At 38.0% G+C, this 26,470-nt stretch overlaps 1 protein-coding gene across 1 annotated transcript; it reads right to left on the bottom strand.

The window, feature by feature from the left end:
• Window positions 1–102: 102 nt before the first annotated feature.
• LOC139963798 (NFX1-type zinc finger-containing protein 1-like) lies at window positions 103–18,052 on the bottom strand. Its single transcript, XM_071964963.1, has 5 exons — window positions 17,708–18,052; window positions 9,075–9,332; window positions 3,364–8,541; window positions 2,783–2,879; window positions 103–2,560 (listed from the first exon to the last, which is right to left on the bottom strand). The coding sequence occupies exons 2-5, from the start codon at window positions 9,308–9,310 to the stop codon at window positions 1,580–1,582; spliced, it is 6,492 nt and encodes a 2,163-aa protein (XP_071821064.1). The 5' UTR covers window positions 9,311–9,332; window positions 17,708–18,052; the 3' UTR covers window positions 103–1,579.
• Window positions 18,053–26,470: the final 8,418 nt, after the last annotated feature.

Raw genomic sequence — 26,470 nt, 5'->3', positions numbered from 1 at the left:
AATGTCAGAGATAGACAATGACGTTTTCGAGGTCTGATGGGCATCAAAGGCAATTAAGCTACCAAATTACTTAACGTATAATGAAAATTATAAGTAACTCTAGACACTAAAATGAACCTCTTTATCTATTAAAAGGAAAAGAAAAGAAAGTTAATACAAGGTATAGAGAGTACATGTGTGTAATGAATTTTCAATCATTCTTTTAACGGTTTCAATGAATGTTTACAACTAGAATGAAGTATGGATAGCACTATTGGGCTAATATAATAGCGAATCCCATTAGTTATACACACCGTTGTATGTTGCTATTTTCGAACTACCAAATGAGGTTGAAAGATACTTCAATTCTGTTATGCTTCATCATAAGGTGTTAAACTTATCATCGATTTCCAATTTATCCAACTGGTGGCACTAAGGAATACTGACTGCTTAATGATATTGAATGTGTTTTGAATTCTTTTTTGTTTTGTTTTGCTGGTTTGTTTTTCTTGGGTTTTTTGGTCTTTTCTTTTAAGAAAACAAGTTGAAATAATGGAAAGAGATTATCATCGGTAACTAGCTACGTTTTGCCCTACACAAATTCAGTAACGTAACATATATTAATTCAGTTGGCATATTTACACCCAAAATATCCTTGTCTGCCATTACTTACTGGCTTATTGTCATTCGCTTCATCTACATTATAATTCCAAAAATATCAGATAATCAGAAATTATGAAGAAAGAAAGAAAGATCGTCGATAAGTGGAACTGAATAGCTACCCTTACTGTTCCAAACATTAAGCGTAACAGTACCCTCCACAACACAGATATAACAACAAACAGAAGAAACAAGCATAAGCAACAATGCTAATGTAGATGTGAATATCAGTTACATGCAGCGGGCGTTTTATCCCAGCAGAGACATAAATCACTGCAATGCTTAACAATGTTGTGCATAGCATAAAAGTAATCCCAAAACGCCTATCCACACACCCCCCCCCCTTCACCTCCACCCTAGACGTTAACTCGTCTTCATGATCCTATTCCTACTCAGTTTCGCACATGAGCGTGGATATATCGTTCAATGGTTTTGAAATATATACTTTACATTCAAGGAAAAAATAGAGTGAAGGGAAACACTGCCTGATGGTATCAAAGTTTCAGTGACGATTCCCTCTGTGACACATTTTACGTCACCGTGTTAACTTATGACCAAATTGTTATTAAAATGAATGTAATACCATTCAAATTGACATTCTATAACTGCCAAAACTCCTAATGTTTTGAAACCTTCTGACCAACTTTAGAAACCCCTTCAATACCAATGGAATAGATTGGAACATTTAAGGGTAAATCCAACTTTCACAACATCAGAAATATATACAAGTTACATAAGGAGAAGCATAAGCGAAAGAAGCATTTTAATTAACGAGAAATTGACGCTATCAGACTCATTCTCATTATCTCTCACTACAAAAAGCGTATTAATCAGCAATTTTAGTAATATCATTCATTTTTAAGGTAGATGTTACAGTACCGACTTAAAATTTCATGACAAAAATTTATGGTTACGTTGCTATTAAAGTCGTAGAAATAATTCAATCAAACTCTCGAGGATCGAAATTTTCCATGTTTGCTCCCGCAGACCAAGCAGCATGTCGTGAACCGTCCATCTCAGGAGCATGCCTATTCGAGGAATGGAGTGTATGGTTGCGTCCACCGATTTCTTCCTGGCATTCAGGGCATTTGCCCGTTTCCATTGCTCCTCCACATTCTCCGATGGCGTAGAAATGGCCATTGCGACACTTATACCAATGTCCCGCTGAGAGACCGACGGCTTTAACTATTGTTTTCTTTTCTTCTTCAGAAACTCCAAGACTTGTTCCGTACTTTCGCATCGCTTGAAATTGATTCTTGACGAACTTTTGATAATCATCGGAGAAACGAGATCCATTGGTCAAGATCAAATGGATTTTCTTGAGAATGTCACTAACTTGTGGTGTTCGAGTTACTGAAACACGAAGTCGATCTTCCATTAGCTTGATGCAATACGATATACGCTTTGATTCTCTATCCCAGTCTTCCGCATTCTGCTCACTAATGTACGACAACTTATCAAGCCACTTAAGAATGTCTTGAAATATTCGGTCTAGTGTTTGCTTCCTTTCCAGATTGCCCTTTCGGTCATTTATTCGTGTGGTCTTCCTTTTCTGTTCGCAAAGTTTCTTAAACATGTCCATTTTATAACCTAAGGAAGTCATTTGCGTCTCAGTCCAACAATTTTTAATTTGCAATTGAAAATTATCCACAAACGTCTTCGAAACAGAGCAAGTAAAAGCACAGCTTGACACACGCTGCTCTTGAAAAAGCGTTGCTGCAATACGGCGAATTTCGCTCACTGTTCCATCCCCCTCCAGAGACAGATCTTGAATTAGTTCTTCTCTTTTCTCCCTGATGTCAACAGGATCTCCAAGAATTTGTTTCTTTATTTCTTCCACATCGGCACGTACTTGCTTAATGACATTGCCATAACGCAAGTTCCTCCTGATTGGTGTTTTGCATTTTGGACAAACACGAAGCTAATAACAAATGGGAAATAATATATGAATATTCATTGTGCTAATTTATGAACTCTATCAGTTTTCATGTTGGATTTTGTATGCATATGTAGAATGCAAGATTGTTGTTATTGCCTTACTGTGTTGCCAGTAATAACATAATCAGGAGAACGCCTACTCTGTGACTAATTTCTTCTCCTCTTACGTCGACATGAAACAAACACCAAGTAAGATAGAACTAACCTGCACTGTTTTGTCTTCGTCAACGGTAGTTTGTTTCATCCACGTGTCTAAAGCTACCACCTCTATGATATGACTACAATCTTCCAAGAGTACAAACCTGAAAATAAATAAATACGTTACGCACTGAGCATGTATAAGCCATACATGTGTTCGACTTGGGTGGTTAGGTTAGTATCGCATTGTATGACTACGGTCATATCAAAGGACAGATTTAGTTCTTCGTAGGGAGCCCTTTTTAATATTAACCAACCATTGATAGGGAATTCGACAGTTTTCGACTACACCCCGTATTTAAGAAACGAAACGAATGACAACATTATCCTATCTTTGACATGCATGCTCTGTAGGATACAGGAAACTCAGCTGATTATGAACGTGTGATTGGTTTACAGTTGCAAAATGTTGCTTACATATTATGTTTACTTACAGACACAAGCTATTGTGCCTAGTCATTAGCACTTTTATACATTTCTTTTTTAAAAAAAGGACAAAAAAGGCGAGACATTAACGGCAGTAACAATACAGGTAGCCGTTCCTGCATTCTTACGGAAATGAAGCAAAACAGAAAAAAATAAACGTACCTGGCATCGTCCTCGTCTTCATCTCCGAAAAGCACTTCCGTCACCTCATCTTTGTCACATATCCTACATAACTTCGGACAAGTCTCTCCGCATACTCCGATACATTCATGTTCACAGGGTAATAGTTTTCTACATGGTTCATCACAGGGAAGTCGTATGCAAGGTTCTCCACAAAGTCTGTGACATTTACTATGTGCGCAGCTCCATTCGCATACCTCTTTACAGGGCGTACATGATTTACCGCATGTTCGGACGCACTTACTATGCTTACACCTATTTTCGCATTGCTTCACACAAGGAGGGCAATACTCGGTACAAGTTGATTTACATTCATGCCCGCAAACGAGTGTCCTTCCGCAAGGTTTAACACAAGAAACATGTAGTCTTCCATTTTTACACTTGCCACATGTGCCTTCACATTTATGACCACACTGCAATGTCTTACCACACGGCTCGGGGCAATTGTCGTCCTTATTACCACATTCAGCTGTTCCTTTGTGTCCACACTTAAATCGTTTTACAATCTTCTCCTTACAAACATCAGTACACTCTTCACTGCATTTTGCCCTGCATTGATGTCCGCAACTGAGAAACTCTCGACATTTCTCTAAACACTGTATGTTATGAGAGCTTCCTTCATGGCAATGGATTTCTTTTGTGTGGTCACAATCTAACAACTTGTTGATTTTGTAGTTGCATTTTTTGTCACAAGGTTGGTAGCAAAGCCTACTGCATTTATGATTCAAGTCGCAAATGATTTTCGTGCACTGTTTTTTGCACTTAATATTAACGTGTTCCGAATCACGAGGATGACATACCATTGGGCAAACATGTCCACAGTCAAGCCTTGTCTCGCACGGCTTCTTACACCCACCCTCTGGTACGGCCTTAAAATCCTTTGCAGCTTGAACTTCTGTAGTTTCCGTTGGATGATTTGCACATCGTAACATCATTTTGACCCCAAGGAAACTTTTCATCGATAGATAGTCGGTAATCTTTTGCCACACATCGTTTTGTTCTGAAAGTAAGGTAAAGTTCCCCACGCAGTATAATCCGATCTTTGCTCTGGACAACGCTACGCACACTCGGTTAGCTATCTTCAAAAAACCAATGTTACCTTTTTCATTGCTGCGAACGAGGGAAAGAAGAATTATATCATTCTCTTCACCTTGATATCTATCAACCGGACAAACCTTTACACTGCCGAACACAGACTTTGGCATTAAGTTCCTAAAACTCCATAGTTGCCCTGTATATGCAGTGAGTATTGTTATCTGGTCCGGACGATATTCCTGCTGTAGAAGGTAACGACACAGTCCGGTCAGAAATTCTGCTTCAAATTTGTTGGACCGACTACGATCATCTTGCTCCGCTGTTTCGGCAAAGTTGTGATTCAAGAAAAACACATCTTTTTCGACTCCTCTGACATGTTTGTAAGTTTTTACAGAGTCATGGTCTTGTAAGTCTGGGTAAAACTCTTCATGAATCTTTAACAAATGAGATATCTCAGGTCGCATGCGATGTTGCAGATTTAATCGATGTTTAGGGAAGGTATTTTTAATTAATCTTTCGAATAAAGAAATGTCCAAGTGATAGCGTTCAGCAAGTTCGTACACAGTCGGATTTGGACGAAGTTGTTGGTGGTCTCCTATTAAAATAAGATGCTGGCAATTTTCAGTCAGTGAGGTCACGATGTGGGCCTCCAATACCTCAGCTGCCTCTTCTACAACAACTATTCTTGGTTGAGCCCGTTGAAGCAGATGATGATATTTAGATGCACCAGTTGTTGTTAGGGCAATAATAGAAGCATCTTTGATGATCTCAACATCTTCTTCGACTCTCGCCTCATGCAGCAGTTTTGCTTGTTTTTCATATTCCTCTTGCAATGGAAAAATTTTTGCTTGCATGCTTTCTTTGTGCAAGTGTACCCAGTGTCTATAAAGGTTCCATCTTTGTTTCATAGGGAGGTTCCAAACGTTTCCGACACGAGCTGCCCGTTCGAATGGCATACGGTCAACCCTCCGCAGGTTTTTGGCTACATATCTTTTTAATTTTCTTTTATTCATACCAGCCACCGCCCAACCTTCATTGTCGTTTGTATTGCGTCTGTAAGTAATATCGACTCCATCATTTTCATATTCATCGTAGTCAACAACATTCTCCAATTCCAGGTTCATTTCCTCATCATTTTCATCCTCCAAATATCGTTCTTCATTCGCAATATCAGCCTCTCCAAAGATACCTATTTCGTCATCACCTTCAGGTAAATTGTCTATAACGATCTGCACAAGTGCAATAGGAACTCCACTGTAGGCTCCCAACCAGAGCAGGATTAACTGTCCACCATCCAAGTTTTGGATATTCTCATTGCGACTTTCATCTTGTAAACTTGCAACTTGAGCAGCTGTCATCAGAGGCATAATTTTTTCTTCTCGTAAAATCCCGGTTCTTGAGACTTCCAAGCACTCGTGCAATTGTGCACAGTAAAGGGAGACCCAGTATTTATACAGACGCCACCTTTCTGGAACAGGGAGTTGTCCAACTATTCTGACATTCTGTGCTTCATATTTGCTCATTGGACCAATTTGAACCATACCTTTAGCAACATATATCATGATTTCCCTGGCGACGTTCATTCTACAAACACTGTCGTCGTTTCTCATGTAATCTGTCATCATTTGAATCAAAGCACCTTCGTTTTGAATTTCGTCAAAATTGAGAAAGCCAGCCGCTCGTGTCAATTCATTCGCAGTCCACTGTCCTCCAAGTGCACATAAGAACAAAGCCATATCCTGTCCATGTTGAATATTGCGGTTACGCCTCAAAATATCCAAACTGTCTCGTTGTTCTTCAGTCATGAATGGTCGTAGCACCTCTTCCTTCAATATAACTCTATGTGCGGCTTCAAGTGATCTTTGCAAATTTTGCTGATGTTTCAGAAGGCAGCACCTATACAAACGCCAACGATCCAAGAGTGTAAGATTCCAAACATCGTTTGCTTCAGCATACTCTCGTTCTTCCATCTCGTCCATTGATCGTAAGTTCCTTGAAATGTATTCCTGTAACTGTTGACCCTCGAGTATCTCCTGCCTACGTCGTCGTCTTCGATGTACGCCAGTTCTGGTATTGGGATTTATCGTAAGTGGCGGGGCCAAATCCGGATGAATATTCAAATTTCTTTCATCTTCATCTTCACTAAAGGCATTTTCCGTATCGTGTTCACCTACAATGGCGCCTAGCCAATATGCAATGTATTCTCCAGTTTTCAGATTAGGTGCTTCATCTGGAAGAAATCCAGTCAAGAGGCTCCGAAACTGTTCGTGTGGTATGATATCTCTTAACTTATGTTCTTTAAGGATCATTGAACTGGTCGTTCGCACGGATTTCTGAGCCACTTGCATCTCCTTAGCAAGTCTTAACATTTCACCCCGAATATTTTTCACCTGCAAGTATTGATGCTTCGGACGTTGCTTCTGCTGCGATCTTGTTCGCCGAAGCTCCTTCAAATTTAGTGCTTTTATCTTTTCACTTGAACTCCGCCCACCTATTCGCACGACACCTTCAGGAAGAAATTCCAATATACCCTCAAGGAACTGATCCAGTGCATGATTGGTATAGCATATAAGCAATATTGGGGCTAAGTCACCAATAGGGGACCAAACCTCCCTATTTCTTAAGAGTGTTTCAACAATTTTCAGGCCAATGAAGGTTTTTCCCGTACCCGGGGGACCTTGAATGATGCAAAGTTCTTCTGTAAGAGCTGCTTTAAAAGCTTCAAATTGTGATGAGTCGAGGTCAAAGTCTTTTTCGGGGGGCCATGACCTTGCGCGAGAGATCAAAGACTTGATCACTTTACCCTTCTGAGCGACTGGTTTCAGATCATATATAGCATAAGGGTTCCGCCTTAGATAAGATGGAAGCTCAAGATTCGGATCTACACGCACGATGTATTTCTCCAAAGGAAAGGAATCCTCTCTGATTTCTTGAATGCGTTTCAAGACATGGCGGTATGCCTCGAAATATGCTGAGGACTCTGCCATCGTAAATGTTTCAGAAAATAGGGTTGGAAGTGTCTCAATAGCTCCATGGAACTTTAAATCTATTAAGCCTCCTTGCAGACCCTCAGTTTTCCTATTGGCAACAATTGCGAAGTGAACTGTTTCAAAGTTATCGGATGACAAACATACTAACGATCCGAAAAGTAAACGTCGAGATCTCTCCCAGTTAATCCTTGTTAAATGTTCAGTGCTGAAACGTGCCATATAGACGATACCTTCGTCAAAAGGCTTAGCTTCTAGCACCTGAACTTTGTGATAAACATACACGTCTTGAAGTCTTATGTGTTTCTGGTCTTCTTTTTTCTGTAAATACCGACGGTATTCTGAAATACCTTTCCTAAGAGGTGCAACAAAGTCTTCCTTCAGAAGACGAAACTGAATGTCTAAGTAATGGTTGACGTCATCATATCCCTTGTTTACAATATTTTTGCGTAGAAAGGGACGGTGGCCTTCTTTTAACTCCTCTGCTAAGGGAAAGATAGGGAGGTCATGAAAATCATCTTCCGGTGAGGCATCTTGTTCATCTTTAACGAGATTTCTTCCTCTCTCATGGTCTCGCTTGTACTCTTCATTTTCCACAGCAGCTTGATAATCTTTAAATCGATCAAGCTTGATTGAAATTTCATCTGGAAAGACAACATTCATCTTCTCACACCTCTCAATAGCTTGCTCTAAGCAAAGAATAATTACACCAACGTCGTGAAACAAAGACGGCATTGTTGATAGCATTGATGACAGTATAACCAGAACGATGCTGAGCAAATTTGGGATGATTTCTTGATAAGCTTCTTTCATTGCAATCATGTGATGCCATTCGAGAATGTATTTAGTTAAGTGTGTTGTTAAAAAGTTTTCACATTGAAGAGTTAAAACAATATCCTGAAGTGTTGCCTGTGCTGTCTTACAAATACATGCATTTGCTAATGCTGAGGTCAGTTGAATCATCAAGTCAAAACGAATTTCGCTTTCTTTCAGCAGGGCCTCCAACCCCATTTTATAAGCAGCAAGACGATGTAAGGTTTCATGGGGTTCCAGCGTCGTAAGCTCTTCCAACCGTTTGTAGCCTATCGGGTGTATTCTACGCTCGGCGTTTTGCACGTGCTGCTGGCCGTTATAGTCTCTGAAATACACAAACAAGGAAGATCAATTGTTACGTTATATTCGACATCCATCCAACTGTAACAAAAATCTGAGCATAAACTGTGCCAAACACAACTCTTATTCAATTCAGTGAGTGAAGAAAACAATTAAATGAACGTTTAAGTAATGCAAGGTTGCCAGGAAACATAGGTGATTTTACTATGAAGTTACAATATCATTAAATTTGTTTCCCGGTCTTGTCAGTTTGTGTGTTGTGTTTACAAAATCGCTATTTAAAATACTCAGGCGGAAAAAAGAATGTTGAATTTGTGTTGTATCTTAGTGTCCTTTGGTGCAATTTTTTGTTCTAGTGCCATAGAAGCATGTAAACTCTAATACAATTCCTGATATGCCACCTTAACATATATGTATTAAATATTAAACTTATGTACTAAAGTCGGTAAACACATTGGAATGATGGGTACACAATTATATATTTAGCCATTCCACTAAACAATATGTCAAAGTGACACATAAAATATTGTTATACGTATTTATGTGATTACTTCTTACCGTTCTCTCCTTCGATCCCCTCGGCCACGATTATTTCGAATGTTGCGAATCTGCTGGTCTTCTCTTCCATTCCCTTCCGGGAGTCTGCCACCATTTCCTCTTTGATTCTGCCATCCCCTAGCTCCTCCCCTTGCTCCTCCCCGGGCTTCTCCACGTGCTCCTCCCCGTGTTCCTCCCCTTCCTTGTCCGCCTCTACCTCCACCTCTTCCTCTGCGTGGTTCACGATTCATACTCATTTGTGTATTGACAATACTCCAGCTGGAAATCCAGAACCAAAGAAAGAGTAATCTATTTAAATGATTAAAACAATCGCAAAACTACTTGAGAGACTTTCGCTACGTTGAAAATGATATATATCATTTGTCCATGTCCAGTTTGAGGCATTTGATGATTTTTGGGGGTTATCTATTTAACAAGTTCATGAACTGTAGAGTGATATTTTGTACTGGATACGCTGCCTTTACAGCTCTCAAATATACTACACAGAAGTTACAAAGAAAGAAGATGTAACAAGGAATTCCAATGTTATATTTGGTGTTTGTAGACCATGTATTTTAAGTTCATTTTACCTTACTAGTAATATAAATGCATACGGTTAAAATAAGAATCGATCTTCAAATATTAAACTTTAATTTGACAACGAGAACACGAAAACAAACGATATCCGAACGATTGAGATTCGAATTTAGAATTCCTTTAGCCATAACGGATAACTGACTTAATCTAAAACAAAATATAAAGATAAAGTAACATGTGGAATATATTAGTCTGATCGTTTTATTCCATTTGCAACTGACCAAAGAATAGAAGGAACACGTGACTGTGATCTAAATTTTGCAATTTCTTATTGCTTTCAAGTGCAAGATAATTAAGTTTTACAAATACTTAATTTGGTCTGCCTTTGATTGTCGGTGCACTAGGAATACTAAAGAATAAGATAATTTTTTTTCGATAATTCTTCATCAACAATTTATACAAAATTAGTCTGACCGTTTTATTCCATTTGCAACTGACCAAAGAACAGAAGAAACTCGTGACTGTGACCTAAATTTGCAATTTCTTATAGCTTTCAAGTGCTAGATAATTAATTTTTAACAAATACTTAATTTGGCCTGCCTTTGATTGTCGGTGCACTAGGAATTCTGAAGAAAAAGAGGCCCATCTTTTTTCGATAATTTTTTATCGACAATTTATACAAAGTAACTGTTAGCAAACTGCTTATCCACTTAAGGGCCTCCGTAAGACAATGTGTAAAAGTAAGTGGGCCCACTTACTTTTACACCAAATTTATGTACAGAATGTGTACATTTCAAATCCAGTTCAAATAGTTTCTAACCAACACACTTTCGCCGAAATGTTCTAGCTTAGATTCCATAAAATTAAGGCGAGATATATAGCTTGAACTGCAATTTCTCATAGGTGGCGGCCAGGGTTGTTTTTTTTAGAACTAGATGGCTCGATTTAACATTGTAAAGCTAACTTTTAAGCTAGCTACTTTTGAAGTCTTAATTATTGGTTAGAGCTTTTAGGTACTGTGATGAGAATGTTTAACAATTGAAGGCATGTCCTGTGAGTCCCTCTTAAACTAAAACATGGATTTTGTTATGCATGATGCTGATAAGGAATGTAGACTATAACGTATGCGCCATGTGATCCCATTTAAACACGGTTGGGTCAACGACTGGGCTTGATATGGTGGGCCCGGGCATGGATTTTCCGATGCAGTTGGACCCCAACATTAGAAAAGAGGGGAGGGATCGTGGCCAATGGAGGTAAATCCTTGCACAGGTAAAATTCAATACTAGAGACTATGTTTATATTGCCTTTTCGTATTACTTTTCCCGATTTCGTGGTAAAAGAAATTATGTATCAATCAAAATTTAAGAATGTTCATATTGTACCATACTCGGTGTTCATTTAACTTACACACATTATAAACTGTGCATCTGAATGAAAATATGAACATTGAACGTTTGCCCAGGTTGACTGACCAGTAATTGGGACCAATACACTGTTCAAAATAAAACTTTAACTTAAAGGTTAAATTTAGACGTAATGTTACTGGGGCACGCCGTTTGTACAATATAACAGTGTTTTATGACTAAACTATCAGGGAAACGTGATATGCAACGTTACATTTACGTTTACTGTCCGTTCTGTAAAATAACAGGGCATCATGGCAAAGTAACATTTTACCGGGAATTAACATTCACAATGGGTTGTAGATTAACAGTTAAATGCACTTTCAGCGTTTATTAATAAGTGTGTGTTACACAATGAACAGTTGCAGCAGCTAGTTGCATTAATACAAAATGGTTTGCCAAGTTATGAATCAAATTGCATTTATAGTATAACATTAGAAATAAAAGTAGGAAACGTATATAGGAGAGGTGCTATTTAACGGAATTCTAACGATGAGTATTCACGTTTGAATGTACCCAGTAAATGACGACGCACAATTTTTCGCTACATGATCTTATATCAGTATGAGTTTCAATATCACAAATAAAGCATAGCATACTGTGTCATTAGTTCATATCACGATATGACACACTGTGTTCTAGTTTGACGACAAAACGGGGTAAATTGTTGTGTTCCAAAAGCACGATGCAATACGGATCACATAAACAACACAATTCTTCACACAAGGAAAATGGATGATTTAGGGAAGTGTTAAGAAACAAATTCATGGGATACATTTGTTTAAATTGCAAAGCGTACATAAAGCGGTTTACCTCGACTATAGCAATTGCAAATGTATTAACAATGTAGGTTAATATATAAAGCATTTGGCTGTTATGAGCGAGGTTTACCCGTCTATACGATTAAAGGGTATTTCTGTTTTATAAAGTCACAGTTAACCTTGTTTACTGCATCTTTAGTGGTTTAGAAGTGCATTTACCTCATTATCTCGAAATTCTATCGCCCAAAAAACAAATGTAATAATTACTTCATGTCGAATGCATTTGCCCATTGAATGCAAAGTTTAAAGTCATGTTTGCACTGATGAGGTATCTGAATCTTTGTCAATATTCATCAGGGCATGGTGGCAGTTCATAAACATGCCAAGTGTTAAATTTATTAATTATTGACTTGTTACTGGCATGGAAGTATTGGAAAGTTCCAATACCGGTCCAGCAACTTTACTTAATCTGATACTGTATAACGGTACAACGAAAACATAATTACGCAGAATTAGTACCTACACAAAAATGATTGCTGAAACTCGAATTCCATCGTAAGCCTCACCATAGTTTACTGTAGTGTAATAACGATATTTGTATGTTTATATTTTCAATTTCTTACTATTACTGTATATTGATATCACTAAGGGAAGAGTGTAGGGAATAACTAGAGAAGGACAAAGACAGAAAGTTGTAGAGAAAACAAGTGAACGAGAGCTACGAGAAGAAGGGTGACAAAGTGGGAAACAAGGAGAGATGGGGGGGGGGGGAGCAGAAAAGGTTAGTCATGTCCTTCCTGAATGTTGAGCCAAATGAGGTTGAATTGTGAGAAGGCGTTGCATCCACAGTCTCTCCTTGATGAGGTCAGATATATGACATTAGAGGTCGTGCGAGTGATGTGACCCTTAGTATTGTGTGTGAGTTGGGTGCTGTGGCTGGTGATGGAATTGGATTCAACAATGTGCTGGCTGCATACGAAGCATATCGAAGAACGATCACATTTGAAAGTACCATGCAAGATGAAAGTACCATACATATATCTTTTTAGTGTTCACCCTGCTAATTAACCTGTCTGTATTCTGTGCGTGTTTTTTCCCTTTCTGTTACTTGTCATTCAGCCTCTGAATAAAGATCCTGCTAGGATCGAAACGTCAGGCCCACTTACTTTTACAAATTCTGCTACACAGGCTCTTTAGTGGATAAGCAGTTTGCTAACAGTTTTGTTTTATTTGATATCATGTTAGGATGTATTGTCTCATTTCAGTAAAGCCTAACATTTATTGGACATTTTTGTGAAATAAGTGAAATTGATTTTATTTAGCTGCTTGTTTAAAAATAAAGTCGCATTTATTTACCTGCGAAATGTGGTGCTTGCTCTATTGAATGCTTTCCCGCTGGCTCCCGCCTTTTCTTGGTCAACCCCCATTACAGTACTACAATACACACAATAGTAATCAATAGCAATTGCATAATCTATGTTAAAAAAAAAACTTAAAGAGGGTGTAAAATGGAAAAGTTATATGAATCATCCTTTTTCATACACTCGTAGCTTTCCAATGATACCCAATTTGTGTCAAACAAAGCTTGCATCCTCGAGGATACGATCAAAAATTCGAGGGTAATAAAAACTTTCTAAAAATTGTCGTATATACGGTAATGCGGCGTGACGTCAGCCGAGGAACTCAGCTCACATCCGGGACGCTATGTTTACATTCTTAAACGTCTGAGAGCACACAACATTACACTGTTGCAGTGCTATGTAGTAATTGAGATTTGGTGTTTGGAGTTTTTACGTGTACATTTATCTCGTAACTGTTAAATATGCCGAGCCGATATGTGGTTGCAGGTTGCTCCACCACTAGTAAAGACGGATTTCACCTGCACGCTTTTCCAAAAGATGACAGAAATCGAAGAATTTGGACACGGCTTGTTCAAAACACTACATATTCATTCACAAGTTCCGAGTGCCTGCAGGCCTATTCTATTGCCAAATTACTTGTTATGACCATATCCTAGGCCTCCTTGATGCAGCAAATGACGATTGTTTTTATTGGTTACCTAATATTTTGCAAACAACTTAAAGCCAGTTGGTTTTAGAACAATCAATACTAGATCTGTCATTTTTGTTTTTGGTAAAACTGGCGTTGTGTTATGATTTTACGTAAGAGTTGGATGATACACTTACACGGGCTAGTCTGTTATACAACGTAGTTAGGTCTAGACCCCATGTTACCATTACTAATACTATAGGGTTTCACTTGAACTGTACAGAATGTCACATTTTCCTTGCACTGTAAGTAAGAAAATTCTAGAAGCTTCGATATGAAGTAGAAGGATCATCGACATTCGAGATAATTTAAATCAAATGATGGTCTTAATAACGGTGGCTTTGTTTATGCTCAACCGACCACTTCTGGATCAGGGTAGTCCAACCGTTCTTCTCGGGGACTTCGATCGGCAGAAACCGCGTCTCGGCCACATGGGCGGCGATCCGTACTTCCGAGTGGGGGGGATATGACCTTGTTGACTATCTAAGCGTAGCGCCACCATGAGTTGGCGCGAAGCGTACAAGAAAATTTTGGGATTTACAAACCCCCTAGATGGTCGGAAACGGCACTTCCCGACGTTTCCAAGCGGCATATAACCCAACATTAAAATAGGGATATCATGTCCGAAATATCTCATAATCAGGATCCAAAATACTTTTTTTTTAAATTTCGGGTGTTATTTTGGGAAAATTGCCCCTGTCAATCTTGTTTCAGGCGCTACGTTAGAATGTTCGAGAGCTCTTTTATATTATTCGATGAAGAAAATGGCCTCATGCAGGCTATTATAGGCCTATACACATGCAATACACAATTACATATAGTTACATTCCTAGGTACCGATTGCTAGGGCATCCAGGTGAAACGTGTACTAAGCATTACCCTGGTAACATGAGATTCTCAGCGGTTCGAGGGAACATGTAGGCCTAAGTGTGTAGGCCTACTATAGGGCCTATATGAATACTATGAGGGTGCATATATGTACTATATCAATACCGTGGGCGCAATAATACATTTTGCTGTTATAGGGCCAGTGAAGCCTACAGTCAACTATTCTTGCTTTATAAAGACGGTTTATTTGAAAAGATCGCACTGCGTTTATGGTAGGCGAGAAATGAAGCTAAAAAATAGCCGTACATTCACGATGTTGCATATAAAGGCATGAAAATATTCTTATCCCTGGCATTTGGTGGGGGGGATATGGTGTATTACATCCCCTCCACCCATTTTCATGGGGGGGATATATCCCCCCCTTCCCCCCCAGGATCGCCGCCCATGCTCGGCCATCGGGATCGTTTTACAATTCTTCTGCAAGGGGCTCAATTAATAGAGTAAAACACCGATACCTTCATCACCCTCGAAAACTATTTCCTCCTCTTCTTCAAGAAAATACTTTTCGTCAAAGCTTACGAATGTCCTGAGAGGTGAAGTCCCATTTCCTCGGAATCCAAAATTCGGGGAGAAGACATTTTCAATTGATGAGAAGAGTGTTGTGGTTACGAGAAGTTATTAAACTGTATGACGCCGCATCTGTAAAGCGGGGAGTCGGCTTTGACTGAAATGGTTCCTTTGATGACGTCAGATGAACTGCGGTGGGCAGCTTTTTATAAGTGGCAGCTCGAGAGATCTCTAGGGAATATTTTGACAGCGAATTTCTGGCGCTTGGAGCCGCATTTACGGGAATTTTGTGCATGGATGGTGTTGTAGTAATGTAGATAAACCATTCCAAGACATGAAAACCCACCACTTTATAACCTCTTTAACATACTGGATTGCTGGAAGAAAGGTCCTTATGTTTCTTTAACTTTGATCATCTCCATTACTCGTACAACTCGTCAGGTGAAACATTGACATTACACATTGAATTTAACATTTCTAAACTTGCGGAATAATTTTCCAACAAATCGGGAGCTGAAGTTGATTGTGGTCTCTCTGAGACACTCTAGAGTTGATAACAATATTGCTGTCTGAATCACAATTATAGTCTGTGCAAATCGGCGTATAACTCTATTCATCTGTTGATAATCTTTTACACAAACACAGCTTCGTCTTGTTCGTCGTTTGAATAGTTCTCTCTCCAGCTGCCATATATATTGTATAACACAGTTTAAGTTGAAGATATATTGACAATGGGGCTGTTAAATGGGAATTAACACATACATGTAATATTTAAGGACCTATATAAGATGATTTTTAATAAGACTAAACGATCCATGGACCTTTAGCAATTTATTCCTACAATCTTATTTTATGACAGAATTAAATGATCTATGTAAAATATCTTTTACATATGATATTCGTGCCAAGATGTTAAATCATCCATCAAATGCTCTTCATTTTCGATACTATAATGCCAATGAACTTAAATTAATTTTGACAGGACATGTAAACATAAGAAGCATTGGAGAAAAATTCGATTCTTTACTTCATTTGTTGGAAACTTGGCAGTATAATTTTTCGGTCATTGCATTGACAGAAACCTGGATAACTGATAATGCCTTGGCAGTTTTGTATGACATCCTAGGCTATACTTTTAGTCGTAAGGATAGAAAATATGGTACTGCAGGAGGTGGAGTGGCTCTTTACATTTTCTCAAAATAATCAAATCGTCGAACATATTTCTCATACAGAATATTAGTTTGTTGAACATTTGTGTATCTCCGCAAAATTTTGTTAAAGTTGGGGTTATAAATCGGCCACCAAATAATGTTCATACTTTTAATGATGAGTTCACAATACTCATTTCTACGCACAATGCTTAATGGTTACGAGGTGTCGACTCCATAAACCTTCTAGAATTTGAAACAGAAAGATTTTCAGAAGACCTTTAGAATACTTTAAATTCTTGCGCTCTTATTCCAAGCATGGCAAAACCAACAAGAGCCACTCAGACCTCCGCCACTCTCATATATAACATTTTATATGATGACCTGAAACATAATTTTTCTTCTGGTATTATATGTGACGACATTAGTGATCATCTGCCCGATTTGTTTTTATTAACTGATATTACAGAAAGTATTCATACCAATTGGATACATAATACTTCTCCCCAAATTTTGGAAAATTTCGAAATTGTTTATCAAACTATGATTGGAGCACTATTGAAAACAATGATGTAAATGAGACATATAACTGTTTTCTTACTGTTTATCAAAATTTGTTTGCTTTCAACTGCCCATACAAAAAGGTGAAATTCAAAGGGAAACATCTTACACCATGGATGACAAATGTCATCCTCAAGTCAATCCATAAGAAAAATTCTTTATACCGGCAGTATATCCGCGTCAATAAACGGTCATGCTAAAATTTCTTATGTAAATTACAAAAGGCTTACTAATGTTATTCGTGAGGCAAAATATTTTATTTTGATGAAAATTTTGTAAGCAATAAAGGAAACATGCATAATATTTGGAGAATAATAAATCAAGTCACTAATAATAATAATATCCTAAATTGACTTGTAAAGTCCACCAAAACAAGGAGGACATTATGCTCATTATAAGCATGTCATAGGCAAGTAATGGTATTAGCCAATATTCCACTTGTATTACTGTGTTTACAAAGTAGCTGATGACCTCAAGTGGCATTTAGCCTCCACCCAAAAAGATGTCGCACGTCGCAAGACAGATATAAGATCATATTTTGACCGTTGACTCCCACCAAACTCAAAGGAAAGGACACTAGCCACCTTTGACGCGACTTTTGTGAATATTCATATTCTTGTGATACACTGTTAACTGCATATAGTGTTCAAATTTCAAGTATTACTAGCTCGAAACAACAGATACGTCAAATCTTGCGAATGGTAATAGCTCTATTAAGGGCATCAATCTCCCATATAATTTAACTCTAATTATTCACATTGTGTCTTCTCTCAAAAAATAAAACGTAAAATACATACCTTTCTCAAAAGAACTGGTAACTTTTGACAGTCAATCTCTGCATACCTTCCGGGACTAACTGGACGCAAATGAAGCAGCAAATATAGACATGAATTCTGCGTACTCTAAATTGATGTCTCTCAGATGTCTCTAAGCGCAACCTTATAATGGTAATGAAGTGCAGTGTATGAAGTACCAATATATAACATGAATTAAACAATACACGGACTTCCCGAGCGCTATTAATAGGATGAACTATCACATACGTGTTTATCAGGTACAGCAGCCGAAACAGACCATTTACTCCATCGGGGAGTACAGTTATCCCATCTTTCCACTTTGCTTTCACAGTTTAATCGTCATTGTACACAGAAACAGGTATATCCTTGTAGCGAATAAATGGTCGCAATATTTATGAAAAGCAACTCGCTTCTTCAATTTGGTCACGTTGATGTAGTCACTGTGATGTAATTTCCATTAGCAGTGCATTTCCGTGATAGCTCAATTGATTTCGTGTTTGTGTATCTGAAATACGTATGGCTAGCCATTTGGTTTTCTCTTCTTTTTTTTTCCTGAATTCAGCATATATTGAAATGTTCAAGAAATTATTGAACCAATTAACGATAACGTTAATCTAATATAAGATAATAATACCATATCAGATTGTTGTTGATTTATACGTGAATGCTATTACATTCGGATTGTTTGTCAGCAGTCAAAATTGAAGTTAGCAAATTGACATTATTCACTTTATTGTTGCCAGATGCAATCGCACGATATCACCAAATTAAGAAAAAAAATCGCCATACAAACTGTGGTTTTGACCTAAGGAAGTACCCGGAATATACCTTTAATGGTATCTCAAGGTGTCTCCAGTTGTCTCTTGTTCAATACAATGATTTTCCATAGGGTCACTGGAAGAAGAAAGTGTCTGCTCAATGAACTGTATCGTTCTGCTTAGCTAACTGCCTTTCACTATACGAAAAAAGAGTCGTATTAAAATCAGACAATAACGGTGAACACTTGTCCATTGGGACGTGGTTAGTTCGTAAACATGTTATTTCACATAAAGTTATACCTGTCAGTGATTGTCCAGGTTATGGAAGTTACACAAACCGTATTTGGCATCGGGCCGACGCAGGAAAAATGAACCAATGTGTATTATTTTCTAAAACCAGTTATATCCAAGCGTCAAGGTTGCACATTAAAGTTTTTAATGACAAAATGGGGATCATTTCCCATACATATTCTGTACAAATAGAATGTGTCACAAATACCAGAAACTTGATCAGAGGGAGAATTTGCATTCGTGTTGAGGTTCCGCCAACTATTTTGCAACATATTTACAATTTAAAAAATATTGAATCTTCCCAAGGTCATAAAGAACGAAAAAACTGATAAGAGGGCGCTGTCCATTACAGTAGATCGGAGCCTAGCATACCGTTATGCGAACAACTATATTGAAAATACTTCGCGATGCTTTTCTTTGAAATTACATGGAAATTATGTTATAACTTCTGGTAATTTGCCAAACATCATTCTCTCCAACCTCATCCAATAAACTGTGCAATTTACATACATGTTTGGCAACTGGACATGGATATATTAAATGGTCTTTAAAGTCCTGCCCCTCTCCAAAAAATACCCCCCCCCCCTTAATTTGAGACAATATTAATCGTAACTATTGAGGCAAATTTTAAAGATTGGGAAGGTGTGGGGAAGGGTGGGGTTGTGTAAGGAGGGGAACTTATACGTAGAAATATAGTTTATGAATTAGGAAAGTATAAATGTAAACCATAAAGTATTATGTAACAAAGGAGAGAATTGTGTGTTAGTTTCATTTTATTATTGCAAAAGACTTTGTTTCTCAAATGTTTTTGATGAATTTGTTTGTAGAGTTACTTTAAAAAGAACCATTACCTTATGAAATAGAGCAGTGTAACCAAATAAAAGCATTCAGGATATTTCATAAATGGCACATATGAGCACTGACAGTAGTCTATTCATTGTTACACTACTTGAGCAAGACATTCAACATGTACGGGTTGAGGACATTTTGAGGTGCAACGAGTATGAATTTGATAATAAAACAAATCAGAGTGTCAAATGACTTAGAGAGTCCTTGGAAAACAACATTTTTAAAACTAACACCACTTTTGACCAAACAAATAAGTAATTAGTGTGCCTAAATGTAGGTTTGGAACAACTTTTACAACTTTGGGGTAGGTCCTTGACCCATTGATTCTGTTAACAGAGCAGACTTGCTTACTTCACCTGAGGTACTTTAGGGTTGCTCTGATTACTTTAATGTTGCATAGATGATAGTTTAAAATAAGATATGCAACGTTATAACAATTTTTCATATGAAAAAAAACAGAGCCTGATATTGCTACGATAAAATATGCTACCTTATGCTGCAAGCCATTAGTATTTTTTTGGTGCGTGATAAAACAATTTTTATCAATTTTCACAAAAGATTATCCGCATGAATTTACTTTTAAAGAAACATGTCCCTAAAGTATCTTTAAACCATTTGAACCTAGAATGAAGATAATGTAACTTTTGATTATGACTTACTCCAAGATATGTATCTAAGAGACAGATTGTAACTGTTCAATTGGTTTAACATGAACACATGAACAACTTGCATTAGTTCCAAAAGAATATATACAAGGTATCTTCAACAAGAAAGACCATACCAAGCAATAAAGGATGAAGTCATTGTAAAGTTTTACAAGCACTCACATCAACTGCAATTCATAGAACTGTACTTTTAGCTTTCTTCAGAAAGTTTAAATCACACATAGCCTAGGATTGAATAAACCCATAACTTGATGGATGAATACCTTTAGAAGATTCATGATTCTAGTACAAGTAACTTTGTTATTGTTGTTAAGAGCAGCAGCTCTAATCTGTATTACTTTATGCAATCTTGTCATGTAAGATTCAATTTGATGGAGAATAGGTGATGCTAGTTTTCTCCGAGGCTGTCTTTGAAACATGGATAACACATTTTATTTTAGTTTTCTATTTCGGGGGCCGTCCTATCACTTGTTGAAGCCATATTCAGATGTTGCCAGAAGTTAAATAGTATTGCGAAAACCTGTATACGCGATTGTGATGGTTACTCGTTACGTCATAAGCTGTTTTTTCGCCTTATCAACTCCATCAAGTTTGATTAAAATGGGAACGGTTCTTAACTACAACTGAAGGCGACAATATATAAATTAATTTCGTAATCTGATGTAGTCTTGCATCGAACGAATAAATGGATCATTTCCATTTCAAAAGCTATGTCGGTTACTTACCCATACACTGAAAAAATAAACTAGTCAATATTGCCACGGACTAACGTTAAATTAGTCTGTAACGTTAGTCAATGCACACGGACTTGCAAAAATCTTCGTTTCATCGCTGCTTCTTTGTCAGTTTACACTGACTAAGGAAAATATAATCGCAGCTTAGTCGGTGGCGACGGACTAAGGTATTTTAACCCATGGACTAAGAACGATACGGACACCCGATTTACGCCATAATCGTAGCTTAGTCGGTGTCGACGGACTAATGTATTTTAACCCACTTCGATTCACTTCAATTTGGAAACCGAGAGGCAACGGCAGCTTGCTGGACTTGGCATAGTTTCATACGATCACTCTAAGCAACTTTCAACCGTAAATCACCCAAGAAGGTCTTTAGAAGAATGGAGGTATTAACTGCCATCATCGGCCTACCTGTTATTCCTTTAACTTGAAGGTAAAATTAAAGTTAATTGTTAGGCCACTGGCACTAGTACTGTATTATGGTTAGTGTAACGCTACCGTTGTCACGCTGGCGTTTCGCAATACACAAGTGCAATGACAGTGAGTAGCCTATAGGCTTCTACTGGGTACTGCAGTGCATTCTCGATCAACACTAAAGTGTGCATTCTAAACACCAATTAACAATGTGTTATGTGTGTATTGGGCTAGATTGAACCATGGCACATAATCTTCTAATCTATTCCCAAACAAATGCTGGAACTATAAGTCTCAATAGTTTATTTGAAGTCTACACTCATTTGGTAAAGATTTCCTGTAATTTCCAATGTGAATCTAAATGGGTAGGCTTTGTGATATTGAATAAGCAAGGCTAGACCGTCAAACGTACAGTCACAGTAGGCTGAACAAATTATGTTGGCTAGTCAACGGTATTATATGTTGCGAGCAGTCAGGATGCACGCTTCAGTTCTATTTAACCTTTTCATTTATCATTTTTTAGTATTTAATTTCCGGTCACGCACAGGAAACAATTGCGACATTCCTTCACGGTCGACTTGTTTACTGTAAGAAGTATTAACAGTTTTTTCTCAGGAAAGCTTGATAGTCTGAAGTTATTATAACATGTGCTTTTAGTATACTGCCAAAAGAGTAAGTTGTTGTATTTGTATTGATATTTTATGTAGAAGTAACGGAAAATTTAGTATGTTTAGTTTGGTCTAATTGCACGTTTTTTTTTCTGTCCAATGTAGTGCAGGGTTCACTTGCGCGAATTCAAATTATTCTGTTTATGTATATGTATATGCATCCATTCGTAGATTATGATGTTTTTTGACATTTATTTGTAATTCAAGCATATCTGTTTAGTAGCAAAGTTTAAAGGTTAAGATTAATTAGTTTTCTCTTTTTGATCCTAGATTGAATGAAACTTGACGTAAATAATAGATCAGATGATACAGTTTAACGCAGTTGCTAAAACTCTGGGTATTCTCTAGTCTTCGCCGGTCCATTATGTACTTTAGTACTACTAGTAAGACTAAATTAAAACGACCGAAAGACAAACTTAGTGTAACAAAGTACTGATTCTCCTCTAGCCTAGGTTTAAACAGGCTTGTTATGTGAGCAAGCAAAATAACAACTAAAAACGATTAGGCCTATATAGTTGGCTCAGTGCATTTCTGTTTCTAAAATTTTATATTTTTAAAGATCATAAAAACAAACAAAGATTTAGCCCATGTTTTATTATCTCTGTATTCTGGGCATTTGATTCTGGTTGCAATGGTGATGACACTCTCGTTCAAATTTTCAGCTTTATACAGTCTGCTTCAAACTTTGGGATTGTTTTTTGAGACTATAGTGGAAGCAAATCTCACATAACTTTGTGGTGACAACTTTATTTAATTTTTTTTTTCAAATGATGAATACTTTGCTGTATCTTTTTTTCCAGCAGGAATTGAAAAGCCAAATATCTAAGTCAAGGGTGATGTTTCCTGTGATGTACGACACCAGTGTGGAGGCAACAACAGAAGAGGAGAACTGTGTTATATATGGCTTAAAGACATGTTTTAAGATGATATATTGGTACCCTTCGCAGAACAAAAGAGTTTATCCAAGAGTCCAAAAAGCAAAGGAAAAGTACCATAGAGAAAAAAGATGGAAGAGTGAGTTTAACTATTGTACCCAACTGTTTAATGATATTAAAGATACTTTTCATAACCTGTTTAAAAAAAAAACAGTCTAGTATATCATTTACGTGCAAGCTTCATAAGTTTGGTCAAATTTTCACTGATCTGTAGAGCAGGAGTCCAGAGGGTTTGGTTAGCTGGGAAGGTAACCTATTGCCTGGTACATCACAATGTTCACAATGCATTCCTGTATATGAAACCTGACGACTGGCAAACCGACTGTGGTGGATGTGGCTGGGAGAGCAATTTTAAAGTCACCTAATAGCTAACCTAGATCAGCTTTCATGGTAACCACATCAAAGTAAGAACAATGTGTCAGGTATGGCCCCAAGAGCAACAAATGGCCATCGCCAGTAATTATTGGTGGTGGGGTACCCCTGCCAGTGATCAACAATTGACCCCTCACAGCTGACCTAGGTCAGCTCATGAGGTAACCACTTGAAACCTACTGGAAAATGTTGGTTAGGACTTCAGATACAAGGGATGGGCATTGCCAGTAATTTTTATTGGTGGGGTACCCCTGCCAGTAGACCCCCAAGATGCCCACCCCCTCATTGACCTAGGTGAGCTCATGATTTGACCAGTTGAAAGCTACAGGAAAATGATAGGTATCACTTCATACAGTATGTAAGGGATGGGCATTTCCAGTAATTTTATATTGGTGGGCCACCACTGCCAGAGTCCGCCCATCCCTTACATATAGAATCCTGTCAATCATTTTCCAGTAGTTTTCAACTGGTTAAATCATGAGCTGACCTAGTTCAATGAGGGGGGGGGCATTTTGGGGGTCTACTGGCAGGGGTACCCCAGTAATATAAATTACTGGAAACGCCCATCCCTTACATATAGAGTCCTGCCAATCATTTTACAGTAGTTTTCAACTGGTTACCTCATGAGCTAATCTAGGTCAATGGGGGATGGGCATTTTGGGGGTCTACTGGCAGGGGTACCCCAGTAATATAAATTACTGGAAATGCCCATCCCTTACATATAGAGTCCTGCCAATCATTTTACAGTAGTTTTCAACTGGTTACCTCATGAGCTAATCTAGGTCAATGGGGGATAGGCATTTTGGGGGTCTACTGGCAGGGTTACCCCACCAATGTAAATGACTGGAAATGCCCATCCCTTACATATGAAGTGATACCTATCATTTTCCAGTAATTTTTCAACTGGTTATCTCATGAGCTGACCTAGGTCAATGAGGGAATGGGCATTTTGGGGGTCTACTGGCAGGGGTACCCCCCCCCATATAAATTACTGGAAATGCCCATCCCTTACATATGAAGTGATACCATTTTCCAGTAGTTTTCAACTGGTTACATCATGAGCTCATCTAGGTCAATGGGGGATGGGCATTTTGGGGGTCTACTGGCAGGGGTACCCCACCAATAACAATTACTGGCAATGCCCATCAGTTGTATCTGAAGTCCTAACCAACATTTTCCAGTAGGTTTCAAGTGGTTACCTCATGAGCTGACCTAGGTCAGCCTTGAGGGGTCAATTATAGATCACTGGCAGGGGTACCCCACCACCAATAATTACTGGCAATGTTGCTCTTGGGGCCATACCTGACACATTGTACTTACTTTGATGTGTTACCATGAAAACTGATCTAGGTTAGCTATCAGGTGACTTTAAAATTGCTCTCCCAGCCACACCCACCACAGTCGGTTTGCCAGTCGTCTGGTTTCATATACAGGAATGCACTGTGAACATTGTGATGTACAAGGCAATTGGTTACCTTCCCAGCTAACCAAACCCTCTGGGCTCCCGGTCTATTGGGATCATTATTAACATGATTAACATAATTATTAAGCTTTGAAAAAAAACTTGGTGTAATGCTGTGCAAAGCTAATAATAATTTGGTCAAGCTGCTATTCCTGGCTTATAATTTTAGGGACCTAGATTTAAATGTATACCTCCCAATATGTTATAAAATTTTAATGTAAATGTATGTTTATGATAATGTGAGTTATCATGTGCTATATCTGTATCTGTGCTTACACGTATATCATATTTTCTGTTCACAGGTCAATAATGGTGCAGATTTTGGCTTCCTGAAGACAAGTGGGAGGCCATTTGTAGTTAAGAGAAACACTCTTTGTTCGTGAAGACTTAACTGGTGTCGATTTGGGGTACCACTTTAAAACGAAAGTCATGAGGAACCCTTGCCCAAGATTCAACTTTGCATTATTGTGCAGTGCTATACTTTTGCGATTCATGTTTGATCCATTAACTTGTCTTAACTTTGTTGGAATAAAATCATATTTTCAGATTTTTGTTTACAGTGATTTCTTCTCTATCTGTCGAAAGTCAGCCTTTGTAGACATCAGAAGGTTTATCAGAAATAAATACTGCCAACGTACACATTATTTGTGTTTCTTCTGCTCTCTTTTCTTTCAGTGATGCTAGTCAGTGAAACTAGTCGGGTTTAATTCTTTCAGTGATTCTAGTCAGTGCAACTAGTCAGTCGATACCGACTAAGAACGGTTAGTCGGGAGAGGCACCATCCTGACTAATATAAAACCTGCTATAAACTAGTCGGTGGCTCATATAAATTAGTCGGTAAAGACCAATTAATGTCACCAACTAATGTAACTGACTAATATACATTTACCGACTAAGAAATTGTTGATCGACTAAGCTGACGGACTAAGCTGACGGACTAAGAATTCCAACTGACTAAGGAATAAATTAGTCGGTATAGCAACTGACTAAGGCTATGTTAGTTGGGAGAGGCACCAGATGGACTAACGTTATGTTAGTCGGTGAACCAATTTAAGTTTTCAGTGTATCGTAGTCAATCATCATACCCATACCTGACTAAATGGGGGTGCAAGGGGGGGGGGGTAGGTAAAGACAGCTCTGAGTAAAAATAAAATATTCCCAATTTTCACTATATACTTTAAGATAAAGAGAGGGTCTGGTGACTATGGCGGTCAAATCGTGGGGAATCGACATATACCGCATTAAATCGACAAATACCAATTTCCTTCGACTTATACCAGTGTCTAGCAGCCTAAATTGAATTCTAACAATTTACACTGACATATCATCGAATTTCATGGTAGACGTCGATTTAAATTGACGTAAACCAGTTTAATTCGACATATAATCGATTTAAATCGACATATACCAATTCAAATCGATGATATGTAAAACCGATTTAAATCGACATATCATCGATTTAGCTCATTAACATATTCCAAATCCCAAGTTCGATGATGATTGACATGTGACAATGTATCACGTGAAGGGTACTTGGTATATATCGATTTAAATCGATGATATTTCGGTCCGTAGGATTCTTGGGTATAGGAAATGGAGGAAAGGATGCATT

The sequence above is a fragment of the Apostichopus japonicus genome, chromosome 3 (genome assembly GCF_037975245.1).
Source record: "Apostichopus japonicus isolate 1M-3 chromosome 3, ASM3797524v1, whole genome shotgun sequence".
In the NCBI taxonomy this organism is placed as follows: domain Eukaryota; kingdom Metazoa; phylum Echinodermata; class Holothuroidea; order Aspidochirotida; family Stichopodidae; genus Apostichopus; species Apostichopus japonicus.
This window is presented reverse-complemented; position numbering and strand designations above follow the sequence as displayed.

What these genes read in the sequence shown, in the direction of transcription:
- LOC139963798 (XM_071964963.1), bottom strand. Translation starts at nt 9,310, where the DNA reads ATGAGTATGAATCGTGAACCACGCAGAGGAAGAGGTGGAGGTAGAGGC. An exon ending in GGGGATCGAAGGAGAGAACG is followed by an intron (nt 8,542 to 9,074) that starts GTAAGAAGTAAT and finishes TGTGTATTTCAG; the next exon opens with AGACTATAACGGCCAGCAGC. An exon ending in ACGAAGACAAAACAGTGCAG is followed by an intron (nt 2,561 to 2,782) that starts GTTAGTTCTATC and finishes ATTTGTTATTAG; the next exon opens with CTTCGTGTTTGTCCAAAATG.